This window comes from Sinocyclocheilus rhinocerous, unplaced genomic scaffold (assembly GCF_001515625.1).
Source record: "Sinocyclocheilus rhinocerous isolate Xijiao unplaced genomic scaffold, SAMN03320098_v1.1 scaffold366, whole genome shotgun sequence".
NCBI lineage: Eukaryota > Metazoa > Chordata > Actinopteri > Cypriniformes > Cyprinidae > Sinocyclocheilus > Sinocyclocheilus rhinocerous.
In genome coordinates, this window is record NW_015660877.1 from 424568 (window position 1) to 451886 (window position 27319).

General features: G+C 36.4%; 2 protein-coding genes across 5 annotated transcripts; one reads left to right on the plus strand and one right to left on the minus strand.

Moving 5' to 3' along the window:
* Positions 1–339: 339 nt before the first annotated feature.
* LOC107725469 (ATP-binding cassette sub-family B member 10, mitochondrial-like) lies at positions 340–9131 on the minus strand. The gene is made up of 13 exons (XM_016534731.1): positions 8266–9131; positions 7857–8057; positions 6952–7154; positions 6501–6635; positions 6183–6329; positions 5909–6044; positions 4279–4374; positions 3953–4162; positions 3759–3838; positions 3500–3680; positions 3343–3386; positions 3218–3252; positions 340–997 (listed from the first exon to the last, which is right to left on the minus strand). The coding sequence occupies exons 1-13, from the start codon at positions 8687–8689 to the stop codon at positions 742–744; spliced, it is 2148 nt and encodes a 715-aa protein (XP_016390217.1). The 5' UTR covers positions 8690–9131; the 3' UTR covers positions 340–741.
* LOC107725468 (unhealthy ribosome biogenesis protein 2 homolog) lies at positions 4035–25326 on the plus strand. 4 transcript variants are annotated; one of them, XM_016534729.1, is made up of 10 exons: positions 4035–4094; positions 12727–12870; positions 13010–13186; positions 13878–17106; positions 17220–17380; positions 18140–18250; positions 19715–19957; positions 21485–21581; positions 24404–24543; positions 24967–25326. In XM_016534729.1, exons 2-10 carry the CDS (start codon positions 12745–12747, stop codon positions 25162–25164), a joined length of 4482 nt encoding a protein of 1493 aa, XP_016390215.1. In that variant the 5' UTR covers positions 4035–4094; positions 12727–12744; the 3' UTR covers positions 25165–25326. The 4 variants fall into 4 exon arrangements, with proteins under 4 accessions (XP_016390215.1, XP_016390213.1, XP_016390212.1 ...); XM_016534727.1 differs by lacking the exon at positions 4035–4094 and adding an exon at positions 9728–10122; XM_016534726.1 differs by lacking the exon at positions 4035–4094 and adding an exon at positions 11528–11676.
* Positions 25327–27319: the final 1993 nt, after the last annotated feature.

Here is a 27319-nt window from a genome sequence, read left to right on the forward strand (position 1 = left end):
ACCACATCCTCTTGTACCACTTTTTGAAGAATTTATCTTCCAGAATCTGGCAGTAAGTTTTAGGAGCTCAATTTTAGTCAATCCTGCAAGACAGACTTTTCAGGATAGGAGATGGAATAAAAACGAGCTCCTAAAACTTACTGCCAGATTCTGGAAGATACATTTTCATTTTATCTGTAAAAGAAAACATGCCTAATAATTCTGCACACCTGAATATAAGGAGTTTTTCACTACCAGCCTTCATGGACAATTATATATCACATAAACAATTAAATACAAAATTAATAGTAGTTATTAAGATTGATGTGATTTGGAATTGGTCAAATGTGCTTGAAAAAAAAAAATCAGAATATCAACGTGCCTAATAATTATGCACGCGGTGTAGTAGCAGTAGCATCAAGTAACTCATATTTCAAATCGCCCTCATATTCCTTTCAAGCTTTTCCAAAGCCTTTTTTGAAATGTATTGATGCTTTTCTTGGGCTATAAACAATAATAAAACAATTTAAAAAGCAGTGTTTTTTTGCAACTCGGATGAGTATTAAATCAGGTCCACAGCATGTAGCTGTGACTGTCTGCCATTGTAATTAACAATGATCAGTATACAACTGGTTTCCAGTTACTTGGCAGTTTATGATAAATAGCTACATTTTAGTCATTTCGGAGTGCACAATAAAACATATGAAATGCCTTTAAACATGTTTGAATGTGTGCGCTCCCTTTGTTGTCTTTAAAGTACTCCTATTTGAAGAGAGCGTGTTTCTGCTCGGCCTGCAGGAAGGCCTGCTTCTCCATCAGCTTGCGGAAGAGCCCCTGGTCGTTGGCAAGGAGCTTGGCGTGGCTGCCGATCTCCATCACGCGGTGCTGGTCCAGCACAGCCACGGCGTCTGCGCTCTGGATGGTGGAGAGACGGTGAGCGATGATCAACACGGTGCGGCCGTCCATCAGCCTCTCTAATGCCTCCTGTACCAGGAACTCATTCTCTGCATCCAGAGCACTGAAACAGAGACCAGGGCAAGTCTTATTATATAGTTAGTTATTCTCATCATGCCATTTCTCGAGAAAAAAGTGAAGAGTTAATTTACAAAAACAGATAACTCCATTTTTATTTATTTTCATAAATCATGTTTTTTTTTTATTATTGTGCATTCCAAGTAATATCCAACAAAAAGCAGTTGGATTGTTTTGATTAAGTAATAACTTTATTTAAAAAGTTAATAATAATAAGTTCATTGAAAGTATGTTTTTTTATATATTAAAAGATTGTTTTATAGCAAAAGCAGGTAACTTCACATTTCATGTTTCAGAGTTTTAAAAAAACACTCATTTTATCTTTCTAATCTCCTCAGATGACAATGTAGATGCCTGACAAACATTGTTGTTGTGATCATAGACTGTATAGATGTGATTACACGCAATACATGGAGCTTTTCCCTCACCATTGTAACGTGCTGCTTTTGCAAGGTTCCGTGAAAAAGTTTCAGCTTTTATTTTACTTTTATGCCCTGAAGAAGATATCACAGATTCATCAAGTTCGTCGAAATGATCCATCCTCGATCACTTTTAATCAGTTTTGACGAAACTCTTCTCAGCTAGTGCGTCTTTTCAAAGTGACTGGCAGCCTTGTCACCTGACCTGAATACAGCGCGCTGATTCGCTAAAATGGATTTATCGGCTTCTGTTCACAAACAACAAGGGCTCTTGTCGGCTTCTGCAGTAAAAAGGGAACTCGAGATGCCTTGAAAGTGGACAATACCGGTGTTCTGATGATTTGTGCTACCCTGTCAGACTTTGCTACCTCCCATTAAAACAGATGGTAGCATAATTTGACAGCGAAAAATGCTACCTATCAGATTAATGTAAGCTCACAGAGAAACACTGCTAGGAGACACATGACAAATAAAAACAATGTCTTCTAAAATTGGCTCATAATTGCTAAACTGGACAGAATGAGGCTTAATATTTGTTATGAGGTGTTTTGAATCCCTCTGAAGAAGACAGAAAAGTCCTAGCAATACCTATGTAACCCTATGCTTTGAGGATTTTTTTGTTTGTTTGTAGTTTTATTTTTTCTCAGAAAAGTGCATAGAGTATATTCACACTCAATAAACGTCCAAAAAAACAGTCTGAGGCTAAAAAATATGTGACCCTGGACCACTGTCTTAAGTCACTGGGGTTTATTTGTAGCAATAGCCAAAAATACACTGTATGGGTCAAAATTATAGATTTTTCTTTTATGCCAAAAATCATTAGGATATGTTCATGTTCCATGAAGATATTTTGTAAATTTCCTATAAATTTTCCTGTAAATATATCAAAACTTAATTTTTTGATTAGTAATATGCATTGCTAAGAACTTCATTTGGACAACTTTAAAGGCGATTTTCTCAATATTTTGATGTTTTTTGCACCCTCAGATTCCATATTTTCAAATAGTTGTATCTCAGCCAAATATTGTCCTATCATAACAAACCACACATCAATGGAAAGCTTATTTATTCTTGTCGGCTTCTGCAGTAAAACGTGAACTCGAGATGCCTTGAAAGTGGACAATACCGGTGTTCTGATGATTTGTGCTACCCTGTCAGACTTTGCTACCTCCCATTAAAACAGATGGTAGCATAATTTGACAGCGAAAAATGCTACCTATCAGATTTTGCTTCCAGCATGATATTAATGTGGTGTGAGGCTTTATTAACGTGTACACTTACCCCAACCCTAAACCTACCCTTACAGTATTAAAAATACAGTGCTGGTAGCATAATCTGATAGGTAGCATTATTTGTTAGAACACCGACTTTTTTGACAAAATGTGTTTAGGGTTCAGATCAAGCTATATGTGGAGAATAATGCACGGCTCACATTTTTTTGAAAGTGGAGTTTATCGGTTTTATATATATATATATATATATATATATATAAAGCTTATTTATTTATGTATAAATCTCCATTTTGAAAAATAGGTTTTGTGGTCCAGGATATAAGAATAAAGACTAAAAATACAAAAAAAAAAATGTTTCATTACAATTTATTTGCTAATACTACATAAAAAGTGAGAAACAGTGGGGAGTTACCCATTTACGAATTTGGAAAGTTATTTCAGAAGATCTCTACAGTTTGAAAATGTTATTTTTTTTAACTGGTATGCTACTGCTAAGTTCATTTATTTTTAAGTACAAGTGAATTTCCAAGTTGAAGTATTCAAACAGCATCTCACCTTGTAGCTTCATCCAATAACAGTATCTTTGGATTCTGTGAAAATCATGAGAACATAGATTTAATGTTTCTTTGATAAACAACAAATATTTCAAATTCACTAAAATACTCTCGAGGACAGATTACCTTCAGCAGGGCTCGTGCTATAGCAACTCTTTGTTTTTGTCCACCTGTTCCAACAAATCCATGTAGTTATGCATAAATTGTCAGGTGAATTATAAACAGACAATTTTGTCCTGTTACAGACATGAATTTTACTGAAGTATCAGAGGTTTGTTCATACCTGACAGCAATACCCCCTTCTCTCCTACCACTGTATCATAGCCCTTAGGGAATTCCTGGATAAAGTCATGAGCGTTGGCTATCTGCGCTGCCCTGTAGATGTCCTCTATTGTGACCTGACTTGGCTCTGCCGCCCCATAAGCGATGTTCTCCGCAATAGAGCAGGAGAAAAGAACTGGCTCCTACAACAAACAAATTCACACACAGAAATGAGTAAAATGGAGGCAGGAGATTTTCTTGCTGATTTTCTTTTTTCTTACCTGGCTTACAGTACCGATGTGACTCCTCAGCCAGTAAGGATTCAAGTCTCGTATATCACGGCCATCAACACTGACCACACCTGCATTTGAATCAAAACTATGTATTTATCTATACATTTTCACGGCTGTTATATCTGGGATATCAATATACAATTATCAAGATTTTCCATTATATTCTTACTTTCAGCTCTCACCTGAATCAGGATCATAGAGCCGGAGCAACAGTGACACCAGTGTGGATTTGCCTGAACCACTGGATCCCACTACTGCCATTACTGACCCCGCCGGCACAGACAGACCTAGATCCTGGAAGATGGTGGAATCCTTCCTTGTTGGGTAAGCAAAACACACATTACGAAACTCCAGTTCTCCTTTGAACTGCTCTGGTTTTAACACAAGCCCCTCTAAAGAAGAAAAACAAACAACAAAAAATAATTACGGCACTGCAGTTCACATATAAAACAGTTTTTCTTAGGAACTAATGTGCATTTTAGGCATTATTTTAGGTAGTTCTATTTACCATTGAGAGGAAATTCAGGCTTTCGGTCCACGAGTTCCCATAGACGAGTCCCTGCACCAAGCCCCTTCATCAACTCGGAGTAGAATGAGCTGAAACCTTCAATTAATCCACAGAAAAATGACAAGTTGTACTTTAAATACTTCTACACAGGGCAAAAATTACAGCTAGACTGGTTTCTACCTATGAATAAGGCCCAGTGTGAGATGCTCAACCCCCACAATAGTGGTTTTGTTGGGAAATCCCAAAAGAACTGTGTTGAAAGAAACCTATTCTTTGCCTGCTCTCATGTTGCACACTGACTACAAAAATGATAAAGCATGCCTTAGAACCAGATAACCTAAATCAAGTGAATTTTAAAACCTGCTAATGTGGAAACTGAAAATGAAGCTCAGGATATGACTGAACTGAAATGAAAAGTTATCAGAAAACATACAAGTCCTAATATATGTCGAAGGGCATAAAATACTGTTGTTGGGGTCAGTACGGTTTTTTTTAATATATATTAACAGTATTATTGTGATTTGATCAAAATACTTTGAAATACAAAATATTTGATACAGTAAAACAGTAATATTGTAATATATTATTACAATTTAAATGAACTTTTTTCAATTTTGATATGTTTTGAAACATATTCCTGTGATGACGAAGCCTATATTTTCAGCAGCCATTTCTCCAGTCTTCAGTGTCACAAGATCCTTCAGACATCAGTCACAGCACAGTGCAGCAGGAGTCATATTTCACTTAATGATTTAAAAAAATTATGTGAATATGAGATTAAATGATGTCAGAGGATTTCCAAGCGAAATGAAAAAGACTGCTTCTTAAACCAGAGAAGATGAACATGTGCAAGCACTGGCACCTACAGCCAATTTAATTTCAACTTTGAAAACCCTGTTGACTTTTGCTGTTTACCTGATGTTATGCTACATTGTGGGAGGCTTTTCTATTTGTTTTTTTTATTTATTTAGTTCTACAGTGTTTGCTAATCTAAAACTTTGTGTAATTTAGTCGTTATATAATAAAGCATGTGGTGTATGCCATGCCTCGCTTTTCATGTAAATTGTGACACCAAGATTGCAAATTCGCAAAGGTGAAAGTGAAAGCGTCCAAAGCCCGGTGTTCCCAGTAATACTGGTTTTGTATTATATATCGATATGAAACTTTCCTCATGTGACATCCCTAATATTGACAACATGCGCTGCTTAATATTTTCGTGGAAACTGCAAAACATTTTTTCAAGATTCTTTGATAAATAGAAAGTTTAAAAAACAGCACTTGTCTTTTCTAACAGTATAAATGTGTTTACTGTCATTTTAACAATTTTATGTGTCCTTGCTGAATAAAAATATTAATACACCCCCCCCCCCCCCCCCTAACATTGACAACATTGTGCCGCTTAATATTTTTGTGGAAACTGCTAAACATTTTTTCAGGATTCTTTGATAAATAGAAAGTTTAAAAAGCAGCATTTATTTGAAAAATAAATCTTTGTTTAACAGTATACATGTGTTTACTGTAATTTTTGATCAATTTAATGTGTTCTTGCAACAAAATATTAATTTATTTAAAAAAAAAACCATACTGACCCCAAACTTTTGAACAGTAGTGTATATCCTCACATCCTCACCTGCAATGCTGATGCCCACCCAGAAGGCATACATTAGGAAAGAGGAGAGCTGCCCAACAGTCATGGCCTCACTGACCATCAACAGACCTCCCTTATACAACACACTCAGGATGATGACATTTCCACTCAATCCTGTCTGTGAAAGAAATGAAAACCTCAGAGCAGAAGTAGAGAGCTACTTTACTAGACAAATGATCTTAAACTGACTTATGATAATCATTATCTATAATCATGCACACAACTTAAATATTTGCACAACAATTAAGTATCTCACCACTCCATAGAATCCAGCAGAAAGCACAGCCTCTTTCTTAGCCAGTTCAAAAATATGATCAACCTTTTCCGAGTACTTCTGCACCTCCGTCAGCTCTTTTCCAAAAGCCCGGACTGTCCGTATATTGCTGATCCTCTCTTCTGCCAACTAGGAGATGCAGAGCAGCTACAGTAAACGGATGCCTTGGCTACTTGCTGTCTTTATGCTTACAATAGAGCAATGAATTCAGCAATCAAATGATAACTGTCCAAGGCTTACTTCCATATCTGCAATAAAACGTGCAATAAAGCCCCATTAAAAGGAAACATGACCTCTTACCTGTGTAGCCTCTGCCAACGCATCCTGTGTGCGTCTCGATATGGATCGTAAGAATCTACCGAAAATTACAGCCAGGCAGGCAATAGGAGGAACAACCATCAGCACAAAAGCTGCCAGACTAGGTGACACATATAACTGAGGAAAAGAAATGGAAAATTCAAGAACTAAATTGTAATGAATGCAGACACATTCTAAAATTCAAGCATGACTGTAAACTCATAGTTCCATGAGGAACCATTATAAGAAATCAAAGTGCGACATTAGAATCACCGCATTCTACTGTATCTTCTGTTTTTAGAAACAGATCAGGAAGTAATGAGAGTCAGATGTTGTGGCGGCGAGTAGTTTCGCATGAGCACCTTTCAGAATTTTCTTTAGAAAATGTGGTTAAAATGTGATATTCGTAAAGGGAATTAGCTGCTAACATGTCAAACTATCACAAGCATCTCACCATCATGCCAACTCCGGCCCCTGCCTGGGCGAGGGAACGCAGCCCATCAGACAGGTTGTCAGTGAGGCAGTGCCCGACGATGGTCGTGTCTGCTGAGAGGCGGTTAATGAGCTCACCGGTTCGGGTCTTATCAAAGAATCCCACCTCCTGCTTCAGAATCGAGGAGAAAAGGGATTCGCGCAACTTTCGCACGATCTGTTGCCCTGTGAAAGTCGAGAACGGCTTATTAGAGAGCAAGCGCAGAAATGCATGCTGGTCAACACAATGAATCAGATGAAATGATTCTAATTAATGGATTTAAGAAGACTAAACTAGACCTCATAAAAGAAATCAAACAATATGTACACATTTAAAAGTTTGGGGTTGATAAGATTTTTTAATGTTTTGGAAAGAAGGTTCAAGAGAACCTCACCAAGACTGCATTTATTTGATCAAAAACACAGTAAAACAGTAATATTGTGAAATATTCATACAAACTAAAATGTCAAAATGTAAAATGTAATTTATTCCAGTGATGGCAAAGCTGAATTTTCAAGCTTCAGTGTTACATGATCCTTCAGAAATCATTCTAATATGCCAATTTGCTGCTCAAGAAACATTTATTTTATTATCAATGTTGAAAACAGTTGAGCTGCTTAATCATTTTTGTGGAAACTGTGATAATTTTTTGTCAGGATTCTGAGGAAACAACAGCATTTATTTGAAACATAAATATATTTATCTTTCACTTTTGATTAATTTATTGTGTCCTTGTTGATTAAACGTATTAATTTCTTTAAAAAAAATTTAACTAAAAAACGTATTGACCCCAAACTTAGTATAAACCACAAATTCCCCACAAAACAAGTCCCTACTGCACTATGAACTACCTTTACTGTTTTACATGATCTGCCTCAAGACTTCACCTGAGATTTGCATGAGGTAGACACGAGCAGCATTTGCAGCGCCCCCGCAGAGGAAGACCCCTGTTAGCATGATACACAGGGAGGTAAGGGAGGAGGTGAAGTCCTCTGAGGGGCTAGTGTAGATGGTGTCGATCACTTTTCCCAGAAAAAATGGTGCAGACATGGTGACAGAGCTGGAGAACACCAAAAAGCCCACGGCAGCTATGGGGACAGTCAGAAGGTCATTTGCAAGGTACTTATGCAAAAAGTTACATTTTCACAAGTGGATATTTCATTTGCATTTTTCTTTAGTTTCGTTTAAAAAAAAATATTTACAACTCAACAGCTGGACTAATCCCAGAAAAAAGTCAAAACCAACCAAGTGCCTTCAATAACACTAAATAAAGAACATGAGCATAGTTTGACTTGCCTGTCAGTCTCCATCGTTGAGGATACGCCAGCTGCAGCAACTTCTTGACATCTTCTGAGGGAACACGTAACGAGTTTTCTGAGGTTTTGACTTTACTCTCCTGATTTAACACAGACTTTGCGGTTTGTTTGGAGTCCATAGATGTGCTATAGAGAGCAACCGTGTGTCTGGAGTGTGTCCACACTCTCTTGGGCAGAAACAACCCTCCAGTTCTGAGACAAGAGAGCCAGGACATGCTCCTTCCCTTATAGACGGGCATCACAAGGACATCAAACGATCCGTTCTTGCACACTTGCCTTTTCCACGGTGTTCTTGAGGTCTGATTAGACAAATGATAAAATGTATCTGACCGACAGCAGGCAATGTTACACTGCTGCAGTTTCCCTACAGTAAACCTTGTCATTCGCAACATTGTCCCATACATTTGGAGAAGACGACGACCAAAACGAAGTTTACGAGTCTCACCTAATCATTATCTGTCGAAACTTACTGTATGAAGTCAGATGACCAATGTATCGAGCGGTGCTGTAAATATTGGAGTATCTGGACACACTCTTGACTGCATGGCACTGGGCTCTCGTTAAAAAGACTGAGTTATTGCAGGCCGGGGTCGACGGTTACTGAGCATTATCTGTTCCTGACAGTTTTCACATCCAGCCCTTGTTTGCGTTATCTTCACACACGCCCAGCGCATTCACCGGCAGCGCCCTGTCACAAAAACCTGCTACACGACTTCTTTCGGACTTTACTTAACACAAAGTCAATTACTGTTCCAGTGACAGAAAAGTGGCATTTGGAGTGTTTTAAAATAAAACCGGAATAAAAAGGTGACCCCCGGTGATTCCTCGACTTTCGAGGAAGCGAAGCGCTACACACCAATGGACTATCTCCGTCATAGATGTTAACAAGGAGATGTCGCATTGGTCTGGTCAGTAGGGCCGCCATCTTGGGAAGGTCAACGCGGTTTTAAGTAAACCTGTTTTCTGATAGAAATAACTGTTAATTACTGGTTCTATTTATTTTGATTTAGTAGCAAATATATAAAGTTAATTAATGGTTCTTCTATTTATTATGATTTAGTAGCAAATATAGTATAAATGTGTACAGATTGCTAGATTTATTTATTTTTCTCTATTGCTTTAAAACTGAAGCTTTAAATAAACCGGACCCGTGTTTATGAAAATCTGTATTATTTACAGATAGCGTTTACCTAATACACAGTTTTATGTTGACATTTATATCAATTACAATATGCATAACTGGTCAGCGTTTATGATAAACCTAATAGTGTAAAAATGGTGCCTGTTGCACATATCTTACGGGTTGATGTTGACCTTTCCAATATGGCGGACCTGCAAAAACCGCTGCTAATGCGGAATCTACTTATTCAGTTCTATGATCTCTGACGAAACCTTTCTCAGACACGACAAGTCAAAAATTTTAATCAACCGACCACTTGTTAAACAAGTGTTTCATCGGTTTATTTGATGTCTGTTCATCATTCAGTCCTTATTAAGAAAACGGACATTTCGAATTTCAGACATGATTTCATTATCATGTGTAGTTTGCTGTAATATATCATGGTTACTTTGGTCACAAGGTACGTCGTCTTGCTAACGTAGGTATACATTTCCTACATGTTAGCAAGACGACGTTCTAAACATTACTGACAATAGTTCCTGGGGCAATCCACTTATCTATTTTATTTTTTTTGTTACAATACAACGAACCAGTTTTATATGTTTATTCCATCCCCAAACGACGATGCTCGTTCTCGATTATTACTGTCTGGTGTTAAAGTGAAGAGGTTAAAGGTCTTTGCAGACTCCGCAGCGACAACACGTGTGTGACGAGATTGTAAGTATTTTAGATAGCTAATCTCATTATATTAAAAATAGCCTACGATAACACTTGTTATACTACGGTCCGTTTTATTCAATCAAATCTAGCACGCTTGTTGAGTTTGTTTCGCCATGTGATTCGCTAGGGGCTGCCAGACATCTGCTGGTGTGTTTAAAATGATTTTCAAACAGAGAGTTTACTTTAGTATGATTTTATGTGACTTTTGTCGTGGAAAATGAATGTGTTTATGAAAGACTAGTGTTCTCTTTATTCAGATTTGTATGCATAATAATTAGCTATGTAATAATAATAACCCTATAGTAAATACTATAGTGTTTTATAGTAAATACTATAGAGTTTTTGAACCATACTATAGTACCATACTATAGTAAAGTGTATTATACTGTGTATATATTATAGTATTTACAACACTTTGTTAATGAATGCTACAGCATACTGTATTAACTATAGTGAACTGATAAACTGTAATACATACTGTAGTATACTTTAGTTTTTACTACAGTAAACTAGTGTATTGTAGTATAATATATCCTACAGTTGTAGAAAACTTAGTACAGTATTGGGTAAAGTAATTTGTTTATATTACTATAGTTGTTATTACCACAGCAACTATAGAATTACCACAACAAATTAATTCAAGTACTTTACTATAGTATGGTTCAAAACAAAAACATTTACATTTAGTCATTTTGCAGACACTTTTTTTCCAAAGTGACTTACAATTGGGGAATACACGAAGCGATTCTTCTTAAAGAGGCAAACAGTCAGAGGAAGTGCTCACAATACCAAGTTTCAGGCATTGTTTAAATAAGTACAAGCTAGAAAGGGAAGGAATAAATAAAGAGAAAGACTATTTTGTTTTCTAATTTAGGATGAAGGCAAGTAGCCAGATAGCGTTTACCTAATACACAGTTTTATGTTGACATTTATATCAATTACAATATGCATAACTGGTCAGCGTTTATGATAAACCTAATAGTGTAAAAATGGTGCCTGTTGCACATATCTTACGGGTTGATGTTGACCTTTCCAATATGGCGGACCTGCAAAAACCGCTGCTAATGCGGAATCTACTTATTCAGTTCTATGATCTCTGACGAAACCTTTCTCAGACACGACAAGTCAAAAATTTTAATCAACCGACCACTTGTTAAACAAGTGTTTCATCGGTTTATTTGATGTCTGTTCATCATTCAGTCCTTATTAAGAAAACGGACATTTCGAATTTCAGACATGATTTCATTATCATGTGTAGTTTGCTGTAATATATCATGGTTACTTTGGTCACAAGGTACGTCGTCTTGCTAACGTAGGTATACATTTCCTACATGTTAGCAAGACGACGTTCTAAACATTACTGACAATAGTTCCTGGGGCAATCCAGTTATCTATTTTATTTTTTTTGTTACAATACAACGAACCAGTTTTATATGTTTATTCCATCCCCAAACGACGATGCTCGTTCTCGATTATTACTGTCTGGTGTTAAAGTGAAGAGGTTAAAGGTCTTTGCAGACTCCGCAGCGACAACACGTGTGTGACGAGATTGTAAGTATTTTAGATAGCTAATCTCATTATATTAAAAATAGCCTACGATAACACTTGTTATACTACGGTCCGTTTTATTCAATCAAATCTAGCACGCTTGTTGAGTTTGTTTCGCCATGTGATTCGCTAGGGGCTGCCAGACATCTGCTGGTGTGTTTAAAATGATTTTCAAACAGAGAGTTTACTTTAGTATGATTTTATGTGACTTTTGTCGTGGAAAATGAATGTGTTTATGAAAGACTAGTGTTCTCTTTATTCAGATTTGTATGCATAATAATTAGCTATGTAATAATAATAACCCTATAGTAAATACTATAGTGTTTTATAGTAAATACTATAGAGTTTTTGAACCATACTATAGTACCATACTATAGTAAAGTGTATTATACTGTGTATATATTATAGTATTTACAACACTTTGTTAATGAATGCTACAGCATAATGTAGTATTAACTATAGTGAACTGATAAACTGTAATAAATACTGTAGTATACTTTAGTTTTTACTACAGTAAACTAGTGTATTGTAGTATAATATATCCTACAGTTGTAGAAAACTTAGTACAGTATTGGGTAAAGTAATTTGTTTATATTACTATAGTTGTTATTACCACAGCAACTATAGAATTACCACAACAAATTAATTCAAGTACTTTACTATAGTATGGTTCAAAACACTATAGTATTTACTATAAATTACTGTATTATTTTTTCATGAAGAATAAGAATAAGGATTTTCATCTTCAAAACTACAGATTTCTCACCTAAAGAACGTCATGGCTGTTATTTTGGAAGTTTAGTAATTTATTCAAACTATATATAAAATAAGTTACAATACCTGTAAATACTGTTGTTGGGTTCTGTTCTTCATAGGCTATCAAACAGTGTCATTTATTGGATGACTGATTAAGTTGTACGGTGTGAATATTGGTTTAAAAAATATTGGTCAAACTGATTATCTGTCTACCTCTAATGTCAACCTTCTATTAATATTTAATTGGTCTTAATATGTGTAAACATAGCATGATAATCTCTCTTTTTGTTCTTTTAGACACAAAGATATTTAGAAATGGCTGCCATTTACTCTGGCATCCATCTGAAACTGAAAAACTCTCGCACACCCTGGCCAGACAAACTAAAACTTGCTCGATTTGCATGGATATCAACACAGTGCCTTCTTCCTAATAAAGAGCAGGTAATTTATCTGATATAGACTGTCTGTATATTTTTGAGACTATAAAAGTTTACTTTTTAACTGGATATATCTAGCAAATTTACTGCAATATTTTTAAATGAATATTTTTCAAACATTAATGCCTCTTTCCCTATCAAAGGTTCTGTTTGACTGGACAAGTCATGCCCTCACTGGTTTTTACAATAAGAAAGTGGACGTACCCTCGGAGGTGGTGGAGGGTTTATGGACCTACCTAGATGATATCCTTCACAGCAGGAAGCTTCATAATGTGTTGAGTCAAGGAAAAACCATTAGCCTTCGTCTCACACTAGCACAGGTATTTACCAGTACTTCAGTTTTGCAATAAATGCACTTGGTCTCAGATGTGCTCTTGGGGATATACAGTATAAAGATTTAATTTCTGCTTGTATTATTCTATTAATTTAGTTATTATTTTAATTTCATCAATATTGCTTGAATATTAGTAAAGATTTTTTTTTGTCAACGTTAACAAATACAATGCATATTCTAAAGATTTTTAAAGACTTTTATCTAAAACGTGCTGTTGATTAAAATATGATGAGAAAAAAATACCACCACAATAATGTGGTAAATGTTTAAAAAAAAAAGATTTAGAAAGAATATGATTGTTTCAAATAACACTAATAAAGTCAAAATGAAGGTCAAGTTTGCGCACTTTTTCTATAACAACGCACTAAGATGCAGACAACGGATAACTAAAACATAAAGAATTCACAATAATGTATAAAAATTGCATACTCTAATGTATTATTTGCAACAAGGACAGTTTTTAAATGTTGATACATGTTTAAATGAAAATATGAAATTTTGTCAATGCTGTTTTTGATGGCTAAAAAAATTGTCATTTTATTCAGAGTAAAAATGACTAAAACTAATAAATATAGCATGAAGAAATATTAATTAACAAAATTTTAAGGATTTTTTGGTCTAAAAAAAGCTATGTAAAAATGAACACTGCATTCATCATTTGTTTTATTTTATCCTAGATTATCAATGACAAGATTTTGGACTGTTCTTCTGGATTCAAATCTGTCAGTTTCCACACCATTCTGAGCTGTTGCCATGGCATCTTGACCTCCCCAGTGCTTTCCGTGACCTACACTGCTAAGTATGAGTTGTTAGTGGAGCTCTTGAGTCGACTCTGTGGCTTGTCCAGCATGCAGCTCAGGCAGCAGAAAAGTGAGGAGCCTCTCTCTCTCAAAGTCTTTGAGGTTCTCCTCCTTGTTCTCAGCACCTACCTAACAGTGCAGAAACAGCAGGCAAACGCCAACCGAGTGTTTTCCCAGGTAACAGCACAACTCCTTCATCCTCTTCTCCTGCTCAGACACTTACTGAACACTAGAGTATGGACTGAGAAGGATGACGTCAAGATTCGCCAGCATCTGAGCAAGGAAATCCGGAGCAAAGTGGATGCTGTTCTTCAGTCAGCGCTCTTCATCCCTGATCATTTGCTGTCCTACAAGGAAGAAGTTTTACCATCGGAGGATAAAGCTGGGGCCAAAAAGAGCCATGCGGGAAAGGGCTTGCAAGGCCCTGTCAATATGATCCTTTTGAAACTTAATGTCCAAGGAACTAACAAAGAGGAAGAGGCTTTATTTTATGCCGTTAAATCAAACTCTCTCACTCTGCTATTTAAATTCGCCCTAGATTCATTTTGTAAAGGGGGAGAAAACAATCAAGTGATCTTCCACCTCATGGCTAAGTTCATTACTGCTTTGGGGTTCACAGATGAACTGGATATTAATGAGAAATTTAGTGCATTGAATTGGGGTATTGCTTTACTCGCTCTGGAGAACCTCCTGAACTCCTGTTTGGCTGGTGATATCTATAATGTGGCTGCAGACAGAATACAACATGGAGAGGTGCAATTGAATTTCTACAGGAAACTGGCTCGCCTATTATTTAACAATGCCCAGATGGGCATCCCAGCTTGGTACCGCTGTCTCAGAGCTCTGCTCGCACTGAATCACCATATCCTGGAGCCAGATTTAGATGAGCTCCTTTCAGCTGTGTGGGTTGATGCAGACAACATGGAAGTACGTGTTAAGAAAGCCAGAGAAGCACTCGTGTCTGCCATCTTGCAGACTTATGCCAAACTCCGACAGCTGCCTAAACTTATAGAAGAGCTGCTTGATGTAGTGTGTCGGCCTGCAGCGGATGAATTGAGACCGCCGTTGTTGCCTGAAACGATACAAAAGGCCCTGAGTCAGTGTTTGCTAGACAATCCTCCGAGCCAAAATCTCGAGATCTGTTGGCTCATTTTAAAAAAGATGCAGTGCTATCTTCTCCCCCACATCCAAGATGAAGCATCGGATTTGGCGCTGAAAGTGTTTTCTTTGAGTTTGCTCCTCTACGCTGTACTCTTCAGTTTTAAGACCCTGGACAACAGCGCCCCGGTGCCAATCGTGAAGAAGACTCAGAATCTTATGATGGAGATGCTGAAGGTCGTTGAAGACCTTTTGAAGCAGAACCTTGTCACAGAAGGTCCTTGGATGGAGAAGGTCCAAGAGGTGATCCTTCTGCTTGCTCATACTTGGGTTGAGGTGGATACGCTCTTCCAGATTCACTGTTCTAAGTACACATTGCCGGCTGCCTCACAGAGTGGCGCTTTAGTGGACAAAGCCCTGACATTAAGGGACATGGACAGTCCACTTAGTAAATTATTACAGAATCTCCTTGCGCTCCACAAGCTGAAGGTACACTTGCTCAAACCATCTACTGAAACATCAGGTGCATCAGAGATGCAGAAAATGGCTCAGTTTATTCTAAAAAGGCAAGAACTTTCAATGATGCTCGACGCCAACCAGATCTGGGACTTTCAGTTTTGTACTGTTAATGACAACACTTATATGGCAGCCCACTGGTTTCTTGTTACCTCCAACCTTCCATTAATTGCCCCTTATCTTGGACCAAATGACACATCTGTTTTTGCAGAATGCATGTTGAAGTCTTTGCTTCAGAGTTTGAATGCCTCTGGAAGCAATTTGGAAAACACTGGGATCTCTGTCTCCTTAATATCCAGGCAATTACTCGAGAGTCCTGTTCTTTGTGAGCTCCCTGAGATTTTCTCTGCAGTGATAAAGTGCATCACCAAGGCATTTTTTGGACAGCTAGGCTCAACACACGTTCAGTTGGTCAGTCCTTCGTTTTTCAGACCTTGTGTGGAAATGGTTGGAGTTGAAGATGAAGAAACAAACATGAAGAGACTGAAAGCCATCGGACAGGAGATGTTAGACTCTGTCAAAATGAGCTCTTCCATACCTCTATCTAGAACACAGGTAGATCGATTACAGCAGCTGCTCAAAGTCACAAGTGTCCTGAATGGAAATGCAATGTCTTCTGAAGACTATTCAGAACTTTTTCTGACTTTGTTCACGCTGACTTCTTGTGTTCAGTGTGATGAAAGCATTGATAACTCTGCATCTATTGGATTGCTCAAAGAGCTTTTTAATGTTATGGCTTCACTCCTGGTGGTTAAAAACTCTCAAATGATCCTGAAAGTAGTTCATGGAAGTAATGTCTTAGAGGCAACTATGACTTCCCTCTTTTCTCGGAGCAGCAAGGGGCTCTTCAAGGGTCTGGATGGCCTGATCTGGTTGGCTTTCCTACAGTCAGTTCAAGACTTCATTCAGTCCCTAATTCAGCTCATAATCGACAGGAAGAGCAGCATGTGCCTCAATCTGGAGAAGTTTACCTCCTTCATGGTTGAAAGTAACCTCACTGCAGGAGTTCTGGCTGTAGATGCAGGGGATCTCTGCTCGCTACAACTCCATCTGGTAACTTTAAGCACACTTTGCAAAGAAATGATCACAAGCCTCGGTAAGAACAAACATCTAGATCAGACTTTGACTCGTTTGTTAGAGAAGGCCACTTCTGTCATGGAGCCAGCCATACAGACTATGCTGATGCGCAAGGGAAGTAGACAGATTCAGTCCTTTTCTGTTGAAATGGTAACAGTCATGATCAGGAGTGAACTAGCAAGAGCCTCAATCTCTGAAAATGACGGGCAGAAGAAAATATCCCACATGGCGTTCTACCAGAGCTTCTGCCAGCAGATCTTAAAGGAACTCAGCCCGGCACCCCGCCCTTTGGACTTCCTCGTTTCATCAATTCACTATCTCTCTGCATTCTACATGGCTGCAGAAAGGATCAAAGCGACAGGTTTTGAAGAACTCCATATTAAGATTTTGCAGAGTATCCATGCGCTGCTGTCAGGTACAGTATCCTAAAAGTTTTCAAAACATTGGCTTGACTTGAGGAAATTGATGCCCCAAATTTTTGTGAACCCTCTGCCTGTTCTGTAAACAGTCTGTCAATCATTTCATCAGGAACGTGGTTGTCGTTGTCAGACGTGAAGGAGCTGGAGGGGCCAGTAAAGGAGCTTCTAAATCAGCTAGTGTCCAGCTGTTCTCAAGAGCAGTTCCATCTATTACTGCTGATGCTCAGAGAGGGACTTGTGCCAGCAAAGATTGAAGGAGGCCACTGCACTGTAAGATTCTTGTAGTGTCGTAGTGTTTATTGTTATGTGGAATAATGTAGTGTAATAGTTAATACATGCAATGAATTTATTACATAATGCCATTCATTTGTTTACAGGCTTAACACATTTATTCAGTTTTTTTAAGTCCCTAGTGCCCATTCATCAGTAAATGACACTATTTGTAAATTTATTAGGGATTAAAACCCAGACAGGACACATAAAGTAATTTTCATTCTTTATATTATGAAATTGAAATATTATTGAAATTGACTTAAAGTGAAAAACAAACACCAGTGGAGGATTTCAGGTCAGAGGACAAACACTTCTTAATGCATGTACAATTAGATCAATAATGAGTTGGGAAAGTTGTTTTATTATTGAATTATTGCAGAGAATAGTTCATCGTTTGCATTTTGATGCAATCTGAGAAATAGGATCTGTCTTTGTTGTTGCATAAATCAAGCTGTAAATGTCATTCAAACAAACTGCCGAAACTGATAATCACATAAAGGTCTATTATTAAGTTTTCTTTGATTAAAAATTAACTAGTAATGATTAACCATCATTATTTAATTGAATGACAGCCTTAGGTCTTATATTTCAAAGTCTGCCACCAGATTTGTTGCGTGTCTTTATTCTGGATGATTGAGGTTTACATAAAAAGATTAAGTTAACAAAATCCATTCCTTTTTCTTTCTCAAAGCATATGAGTTTCTAAGCATATTTGTAGTGTGCCTGATGATATGTTTTCTGTTTTTTCTTTCACAGGAGGTTCTGTCCACGGTAACGTTTATAAAGCTGCTTGCCTGTTGTCAGTTTCCAGAGCATTGCTCAAAGGCTTTTTGGCTCATCACCCCACAAATCATATCTACTCTCATTGTAAGTATTTCAATACCTGTTTTCAACTTGTTTCCCATTTGGTGTTTATTTTCCTGATTAAGATTAATCACACATGCATTTCTGTTGTACTAGTCTCTTTTTGATGCAGTTGTCTTTTTAAAAGAGAAAAATATCATGATATGCTACTTTTTGTGTAAACTTCTTCATAAGCTTTGGACATTGAATGTTTAGGATTTAACAATTGAGAGACAAATTGAGGGAAGCATTGTCTTCCAAAAAACCTTAAACAATATTAAAGCCAGTAAACCCAGGAACAAGAAAATGCAGAACAAAGAAAAACATTATTTAATTTAGATGACTTTACAGTTTAATTAACACACAAGGAAGAAGTGCTTAAACAAAAAACATGAGGCTCACGTTTCCACTTTTAAACCCTCCAATTGCGTGGCACTGTTTACTTCCTTTATAAATGATTTCCTGGACTTCTTGCTTAAATAAAAGCCGTGGGACATTATGCAGTAAATACTATAAAGCTTTGCTTCTATCGAGCCTGTAACGTTCCTTTAAGGGTGCGTAGAGAGTTGGCTGGCAGTGAAAAACACCATGCAGCTAGCTTTGTAAAACATATCACATACCTCACCCACCAGCCTGACTCTCTCTTGTCTTGATTTAGCATTAAAATTCATCTGCCTGGAAAAGTCAGGTTTCAAAGTCTTGCCAATGTCACTGAGTTCACTCAGAGAAGGACTGTGTGTGCCTGTCAGGTTACTATTATCACTGCACTTTTCTTCTCAGTGTCAGAACTTGACGTACTAGAGCTGCTGCTAGCAGAGTTCACCACAGCGACCAGAAGCTTTGTTAACCTTATGCTGTACACACATCTATACTAGTACACAAATATAGAACAAGCTCTGTAATCGTCACTTTTGTGATTAATATTTTATAGCACTGATCGGTTGCTCTGCAGTTGAAGAGTATTCTGTTAGAAAGTGAACTGATATTGTGCTACATTTAAAGGTGTCTGCAGGATTTCTGGTTTCGAAGAGATTTCTATTTCAAATAAATGCTGTTCTTTGAACTTTCTATTCGTAAAAGCATCCTGGAATTTTTTTTTATCATGGTTTATGCAAGAATATTAAGAAGCGCAACTGTTTTCAACTTTAATAATAATAAGAAATGCTTCTTGAGCAGCAAATCAGCATATTAGAATGATTTCTGAAGATCATGTAGCACCGAAGACTGGAGTAATGATGCTGAAAATTCAGCTTTGCAATCACAAGAATAAATTACATTTTAAAATACATTTTATATTAAAATATTTCACAATATTACGGTTTCACTGTATCAAATATTTTGTTTATTATTTCAATCAAATAAATGCAGCCGTCTTAACTGACCCAAACTTTGTGTCTAATAGCACTATGGTCTCTAATTTTTTTACTTGATATTGAGAGACATTACTATAAAAAAATTTATTTGTTTGTTTTTTCAATTTGTTTTTAGTTTGTTATAAAGGAGTCCAGCAAGATCCCTTCTCTGACCCGTGCACTGACGTTACCAAGTCTCGAGACTTTGACCGTCCTGCTCCGGCAGGGTGAAGCAAAGATCTCCAACCCACACCATGTCATTGTGGTTCTGGGTGCACTGCAGTTTGTGCCTCTCGACAGTCATTCCATGGAGGACTACCATGCTGCTTTTGAGGCCATCCATGAAGCCTTGTTTGCAACTATCCACTGCTACCCTCAGGTGAGTATCCTGGGACTGGAGGGAGAGACCGATAAGAGCATAAACTTGATAAAAGGTACACATAAACTTGATAAAAGGTACACATTTTATTGTTGTATTCTTTCAAGTTTGAATTATATCCTTATATGTTTTAAATTGACTTAACAAATCAGCCAGAGGCCATGGAGGTAGAAACTCTGCCAGATGCGATCAGTTTTTTAAAGACGGGTCTCTGACATCTGTTTATCTGCACTTGCGTTGGGAAAATGTTTTATTAATGTGGCTTTCAGGGTTTTGTTTCATGAACACACCCAACGTACTGTGTCTGGCAGAGGAAAAATGAATCCCAAAGCATGGATAAAAAATACAATATATCAGTTAGTAAACACATAATATATCGGTTAGTAAATACAGTATGACATGGAATTTCTTGAGATGAAAAGCATTGTTACTCAGACTGACTGTTTTTTTGTTTGTTTGTTTGTTTGTTTTTTAAAGTAAAATACAGTAATTTGCTCTTATTGTGCACTTTAAAAACAGTGGATGTCATGGTAAATATGTTACATTAAGCCGAATTGTTAAATTAGTTTTCTGAGATGCTTTGGATAATGCTGATGTTTCCGTAGGTTTATGCAAATAGGTGTATTACAGGCTAATGCTGCTTGATGTTAGGAGTGAATATTACAGTGCCCTAGAGAGGCGTTTAATTTGCATTTAATACGAGTGAAAATTAGAATGTAGTTTGGGAAGTTGCCACAAATCCTGAGGGGAAAGGAGCTCATAGTGTCTGGTAGTTAAGGAATATTGGAACTGTGTAAGACTTCAAGGTGTACAGGTTGCTTTGCCAGTGAAAGTAGGAGACTTGGTACCATCTCAACATGACCTCATGTTTGAGGCTTTATTTAGTGAAATTAGAGCACACATTAGGAGTAAAATACTGCAAAAGTCTATTTTTAAATGATCAAGACATGCATGTTGAATCAGAGATTTAAATCAGTTAATTGAAATGTCCACATAACTGATTCCTGAAAGATTAGATGTTAGTTGTTTTTGCCACTAAAGTGTAAATCAGAAACACTTTCAAAACATCTGTCTTAAAGGGGTAGTTCACCAAAAAAATGAAAATTCTGTCATCATTTATTAATCTTCATGTTGTTCCAAAGCTGTACAAGATTCTTTTGTTGTTGTTGGAATGTTGGTAACCAGACAGTTGCTGGTAGCAAGCCTTTAAATGGACAGTTCAACCAATTTTGGGGTAAAATATCCCTTTAATACTCTCATACTTGAAACTTTACATGGTCATGTCAAAACAACTGCATGTGCTTTTTAGAAAACTTAATGGCCAAATAAAAAGTGATAAATCACCCATCACTAGTATCTTGCTTACATTGTTGTTGCTAGGATTCAACTAATACATCAGTCTTCTATTAAAATGTTAAATTGATTCAGGGTCAAATGTTTTTGTATTCATTGGATAAACATTAAGGATTTTGGATTTTACACTGAGCCCAGCTGTGCACCAGTTTTGAAAGCTTTAAATGTTTGCAGGTGATGCTAAAGGCTTCTCCTTCCTTCCTGATTTGCTTTTATCGCTTGGTTTCATCAGTCATGCATGAAGGCAGACAGCGGGGTGACTCTGACAGAGGTAAGCATACCTATATTAGCCATGTTCAGAAGTGTTTATATTTAAACATTATGTACAGTTAAATCTCTTATGCTCACTAAGTCTGCATTTACTTGCATATACAGTATACAGTAATATTGTTATAATATAAAATAACTATTTTCTATTTGAATATATTTCCAAATGTCATTTATTCCTGTGATGGCAAAGCTGAATTTTAAGCAGCCATTACTCGAGTCTTCAGTGTCACACACTTCAGAAATCATTCCAATAGGCTGATTTGGTGTTCAAGTAACATTTCTTGTCATCTATTTTTATTTATTTACTTATTTAACCAGGAAGGTCCCATTGAGATACAATATCTCTTCTACCAGGGAGTCCTGGTCAAGATAGACAGCAAGAAAGGACAAATTTACAAAGAAATACACATCACCACCAAATGAACAAACATAAAACACAATTTTCTAAAAACAACACAAATCCTAGTCAGTTATTAAAACATGTACACTGTTCTGTCTAAACAGACTTTAAAACATGTTTAAACATAGTGAGAGATGGTACAGATTCCATATGTTATGTACCTTGAAGCTCGTTCCATACGTACAGAGCATAATTAGAAAAAGCAGAGCGATCTATCTCTGTATGAAAAATCTAATATTTTTGTGGAAACTGATTCTTTTCATTAAATAGAAAGTTCAAAAGAACAGCATTTGTTTGAAATATAATTCTTGTATTTACTGTCACTATTGATAAATTGAATGCATTCTTGATGACTAAAATATTAATTTCTTTCAAAAAGTTGTATTGACCCCAAACGTTTGAACAGCAGTGTGTATATGTATATAATAATTACAGTATATTGAGAGATCTATTCACTCGCTGTTGCTTAAATCCTATTTAATTGATAGATAGAGGGTATTATAGTTGTGTAAATGTCAATGCTGATTTTTTCCTGGCTGTTAATATTCTATTCATCCCATTGTTGTAACCTTTTACATAAGACTTCTGTGCAAGCAAACAAATTTAACATCAATGAATTCGAAGGCCCTTTCTTGTCAGCATGTCTGCAGTTATTGTTGGCTGTAGTGGACAAAAGAAACTGGAAAGCACCTGATGCTGGCAAGTTATTACATTTGAAGTTTGATATGAAAAGTGTCCTGTTATCAACCAATCAGTCATTTATTGAGTATCAATAGAGCCATATGTCTCCTGATACTTTCCCATCTACAAGTTGCACTGAATTCATTTATTGTGCAGAAAGCAGATGTTATTTGAGGTATGATTCACCTAATGAGACAAGCACATCGTTGAGCCGTGTTCAGAGACAGATGCTTGCAGACTGTGGCTCTGTGGATTGGATTTCAAAGTGAAGTGAAGGAGAAAAAAATTCCATGAATTTGATCCTGAAGCTCGAGGCTCAACACATTTTAGCACTGAAGGCGTATCCTTTTTTTAATTGATAATTATTTTTATGGCTTAAGGTTTAAAGCCTTTTTTCTCTCTCTGTCCATTAGTCTTTCTTCATTTCTCAGACTTTCATATTTGACATCAAAGTTTGGTCAGAACTGAAATGCATTTAGATGTGAGGCAATTTCAGTCTTATTAATCATCTTATGGTGCTTTCTTAAAACATGAATTTGATACTCAGTCTTATGTCTGACAGATAATCTGGCTTTGAAAAAATTTAACCAGGATTCAAATTTATAATCTAAAATGTATTTAAAATTAATGATTGGTGGTTAACACGTTCAGTTCCTTTTTAAAGAAGGAGAACAAAATGTGTAATTAATGGGTTGTTTGCCATATACCAGACAATGGTACACTACCATTCAAAAGTTTGGTAAGATTTTTATTATTATTATTAATAATATTTTTAAGAAATAAATACTTTTATTCAGTAAAGATGCATTCATTTGATCAAATGTCACAGTTTTGTCTTTTACATTGTTACGTGTAAATATGTATTTCAAATAAATGCTGTTCTTTTGTACTTCCTATTCAACGTAGAATCCTAAAAAAATGTATCATGGTTTCCATATAATATATTATGCAGAACAAGCATTTTTAACATTGATAATCATAAGAAATATTTCGGTAACACTTTACTTAAAGCCTTTATGTATAATGCATTATAAAGTTTTATTAAAGTGTATAATGCATTATAATTATACAGAATGTGCATTGTGCAATGTAATAAATTATATCTTGTCGTAAATAACTATAACCAAATTTAAAATGCATAGTGCAACACTGAATTAATAAGTGTTTTAATGTATCAACTGTGGTTACAATTATTCATGAGATTATATAATGCATTATAAGGTGCATTACAAGGCATAAGTAATGCATTAAAACTACTTTTATAATGCATTATACATAAAGGCTTTAAGTAAAGTGTTACCGAAATATTTCTTGAGCACCATATCAGCATATTAGAATAATTTCTGATGGATCATGTCATTCAAATACAAAACATTTATTTTAAATTGTAGTAGCATTGTACAAAATAAATTGATCAAATAAATGCAGCCTTGGTGAGCATAATAGAGTTCTTATACAAATGGTATTTTTTGTGATTTTTCAAACCTATTATGTTTCGATTAAAGGTGCCCTAAGTAATTTGGAATATTAAACCTAAAATGTAAATAGATATACACACCCATCTAAAGGTTTACAGACGTGTCTTATGGAGGTCATGCTAAGTTTTTTGAATTCGAGTTAATTATTAGATTTTAATTAAATGCACCAGCGGTGTTAAGCATTAATCACATGCGTTAACAGTTCTAATTAAAATATTACAGTTACTTTGTGATCTCTCTCTCTCTCTCTCTCTCATTTTTCAGCTTCTGAGAAAGACAAAGAGTGTCTTCTGAAGTGTGCCATGCTGGTGGAGAGGATGTACACTCATATTGCCAATGCTGCTGAAGATTTCACAGTCCTGTCTTCATTCATTGTTGCACAATATGTCAGTGAAATGCAGAGGGTGAGGCACTAGTCATTATCAGTTTTTATCTGCCACATGCCCATGCCAATTTCTTCTCAAATGCTTCCTGAAAATGTCTTTCCTGCTCTCGTGAACGGCCTGCCAATATTTTCTAGAATATTCTAGAAGAATCTTCTCAGTGTCATAAATATTAAACCACACAATTATAGCTTGAGAGTTGATGCACTGGGACTGATCCGATGTCCTGCACTCCTGGCAATAATGCTATTCTAACCGAACAGAGGTTGTGTTCGAAAGGAGAAACACATTGTCCAGTGTGATTTGAGAGCCAGTTGTTTTTGTCAACAAGTGTGAAATGCATTTGACCTCTAACTGGCCTGAGACTCATGTTACTGCACTGAGCAATCACATTGCAGATTGTCATTGTGTACTCTCACTATGAGTTTCTTTCTGATTTCCTAGGTGACGCTTCAGCCAGAAATTAAGGCACATCTAACAGAAGGCATGTACTGTATCCTGGACCATTGTGTTGAACAAGACATTAAGTTTTTGAACACCACCCTTCAACTGGGTGTCAAGGAAGTGTTCAATGAACTGTACAATAGTTACACACACTATCACAAATCTCAAAGACAAGGGGAAGAAAAGTACACAGTCTAAAAATGGCATCCTCTGCCTTAAACCGGTTGTGTGAAGTGAATAAATCTGTCATTTGTAATGTTTACTTTTAATAACTCTGTTATAATTAAGTATGAGTCTAGAAATGTTTAAAAATATGTTGTATGTTAGTTCACCCAAACATGAAAATTTGTTGTCATTTACTCACCCTCATGCTGTTCCAAACATGTATGACTTTTTTTTCTGTGAAACACAAAGATATTTTGATCGTTTTTTGTCCATACAATGCAAGTCAATAGGCTCCATTGTTGTTTGATTCACAGTGTTCTACAAAATTGTTTTTTTGTGTTCTGCAGAAAAAAGAAATTCATACAGGTTTGGAACAGTCATTAGGGTGAATAAATAACACAATTTTCCTTTTTGGGTGAACAATCCCTCTAAATGAGGGGGAAAAGTATTTGTTGTGATGATGTATTTTGTACTTTCTCATTTTTTGTAATTGACAAACAGGATGTTTTTTTCTGAGGAGAACAGTACATTTTTCTGTGTAACCATTACTAATGTCCTCAGACAAACCCTGTTAAGTAAAAGACCTATCAAAGAGTTAAGGTGTTACAGTGGCTTATCCGAATTGACAACCTGAAGTCCTGAAACGAAGTTGGAGAAATCCCGTCTCAGGATTGTGCTTCTGAGTAAACCAATTAACCTGAGGCTGCTCCAGGAGGACTCTATAAAATTAGTGTAATGTGAAAGTGTCTCCTGGATGACAAATAACCAATTAAAAAGGTACCCCATTAGACCTATATTGTAAAAATGGTGTTAAACATTTATAGAGCAGTCACATCAACTGCTCTGGTGTGCCTAAACTTTTGAAGCTGTACTGCAGTGTACAATAACATTGTGTTCCTGAGGTTCTCTTTGAAGAGAATTTAGATGCAAAACAGGAACAACCTCGGATGCAGACTGAATAAATGTACAACTATATGAACACAATGCCATCACAATACAACAAAATGTTCAACATGCACTGTAAAGGCTGGTTATGTTTCTGGATCCATGCTATGAAGGAGGGGGACCACCAGGGTCTTTCTTTGTTGAAGGCGTAGATGTGATTGTGTAGGACAATGCAGGAAACGTGACAGAGATAAATTTACTACATTAGTTGGAAAGCTTATTTGCTATTACATTGCCATTACATTACATGTTTTAAAGGAGACATATTATGCTAAAGATTCATTCATTTTGCTGAACGAGACTCAAAGATCCGAGTCGGTAAAATGATCCGAACTTCCCATCACTAGTGTTCTGTGCTCGTCTGTGCAGCCAATGACAGAACAGAACAGTTAGCATGTTTTGCTCAAACACTTGCAGAAAAAGGTTTGGGCTGGCAGTGGCAAGAAAAAGGCTTACCAAAACAAAGTTACTGGGTTAATCTTTTTCACGTTTCCTTGGTTGGTAGATGCACTGGGGACCTGATTATAGCACTTAAAACCCGGAAAAGTCAGATTTTCATGATATGTCACCTTTAAATCGCCAATAAGCTTTTTTGTTCGTGACTAGCTCTATAGAACTCAATTTAAAATGTAATTTACACTACAGGACCTACTCAGTCTGCAAAATATAATGAAGTAACAGGGTAGTAGGTAAAAATCAAATTTTATACTAAAATATAAAAAATATATACTTTTATACAAAAATTAATTTCCTTTAATTATCAACTAGTTTATTTTCCTTTACTGACTATGTGAACATTAAATGCGGTTTTTTACCAGATTCAGTGTATCTTGAACTTTTTTTATGTTGAATCTGGCCGACTTGATCCAGTATATGTCTAGATCTGGGTTTCCCAACTCTGGCCCAATCATCAATGGAAAAATCCCTCTCTACAAATGCATTGGTTGCATGCATTGTGCAAATAGATTTTTTTAAACAACAATCGTATTTTTAGCATACTTTTTCTTTTACATTATTATTTTGTCATTTTCCTGTTCCTTGAAGGCCACTGTCTTGCAGCTACAACCCTAATTAAACACACCTGAACCAGCCAATCAACGCCTTCAGACTAAAAACTTCTAGGAAAGTGTGTTGGAGCAGGTCGGAGCTAAAATCTCTAGCTCTTTGTAGAACATCATGATGGAATTATCCGGTGGCTAAAGGTATTTTCAAGAAGAAGAAAAAAACTTGTTACATGTGCTAA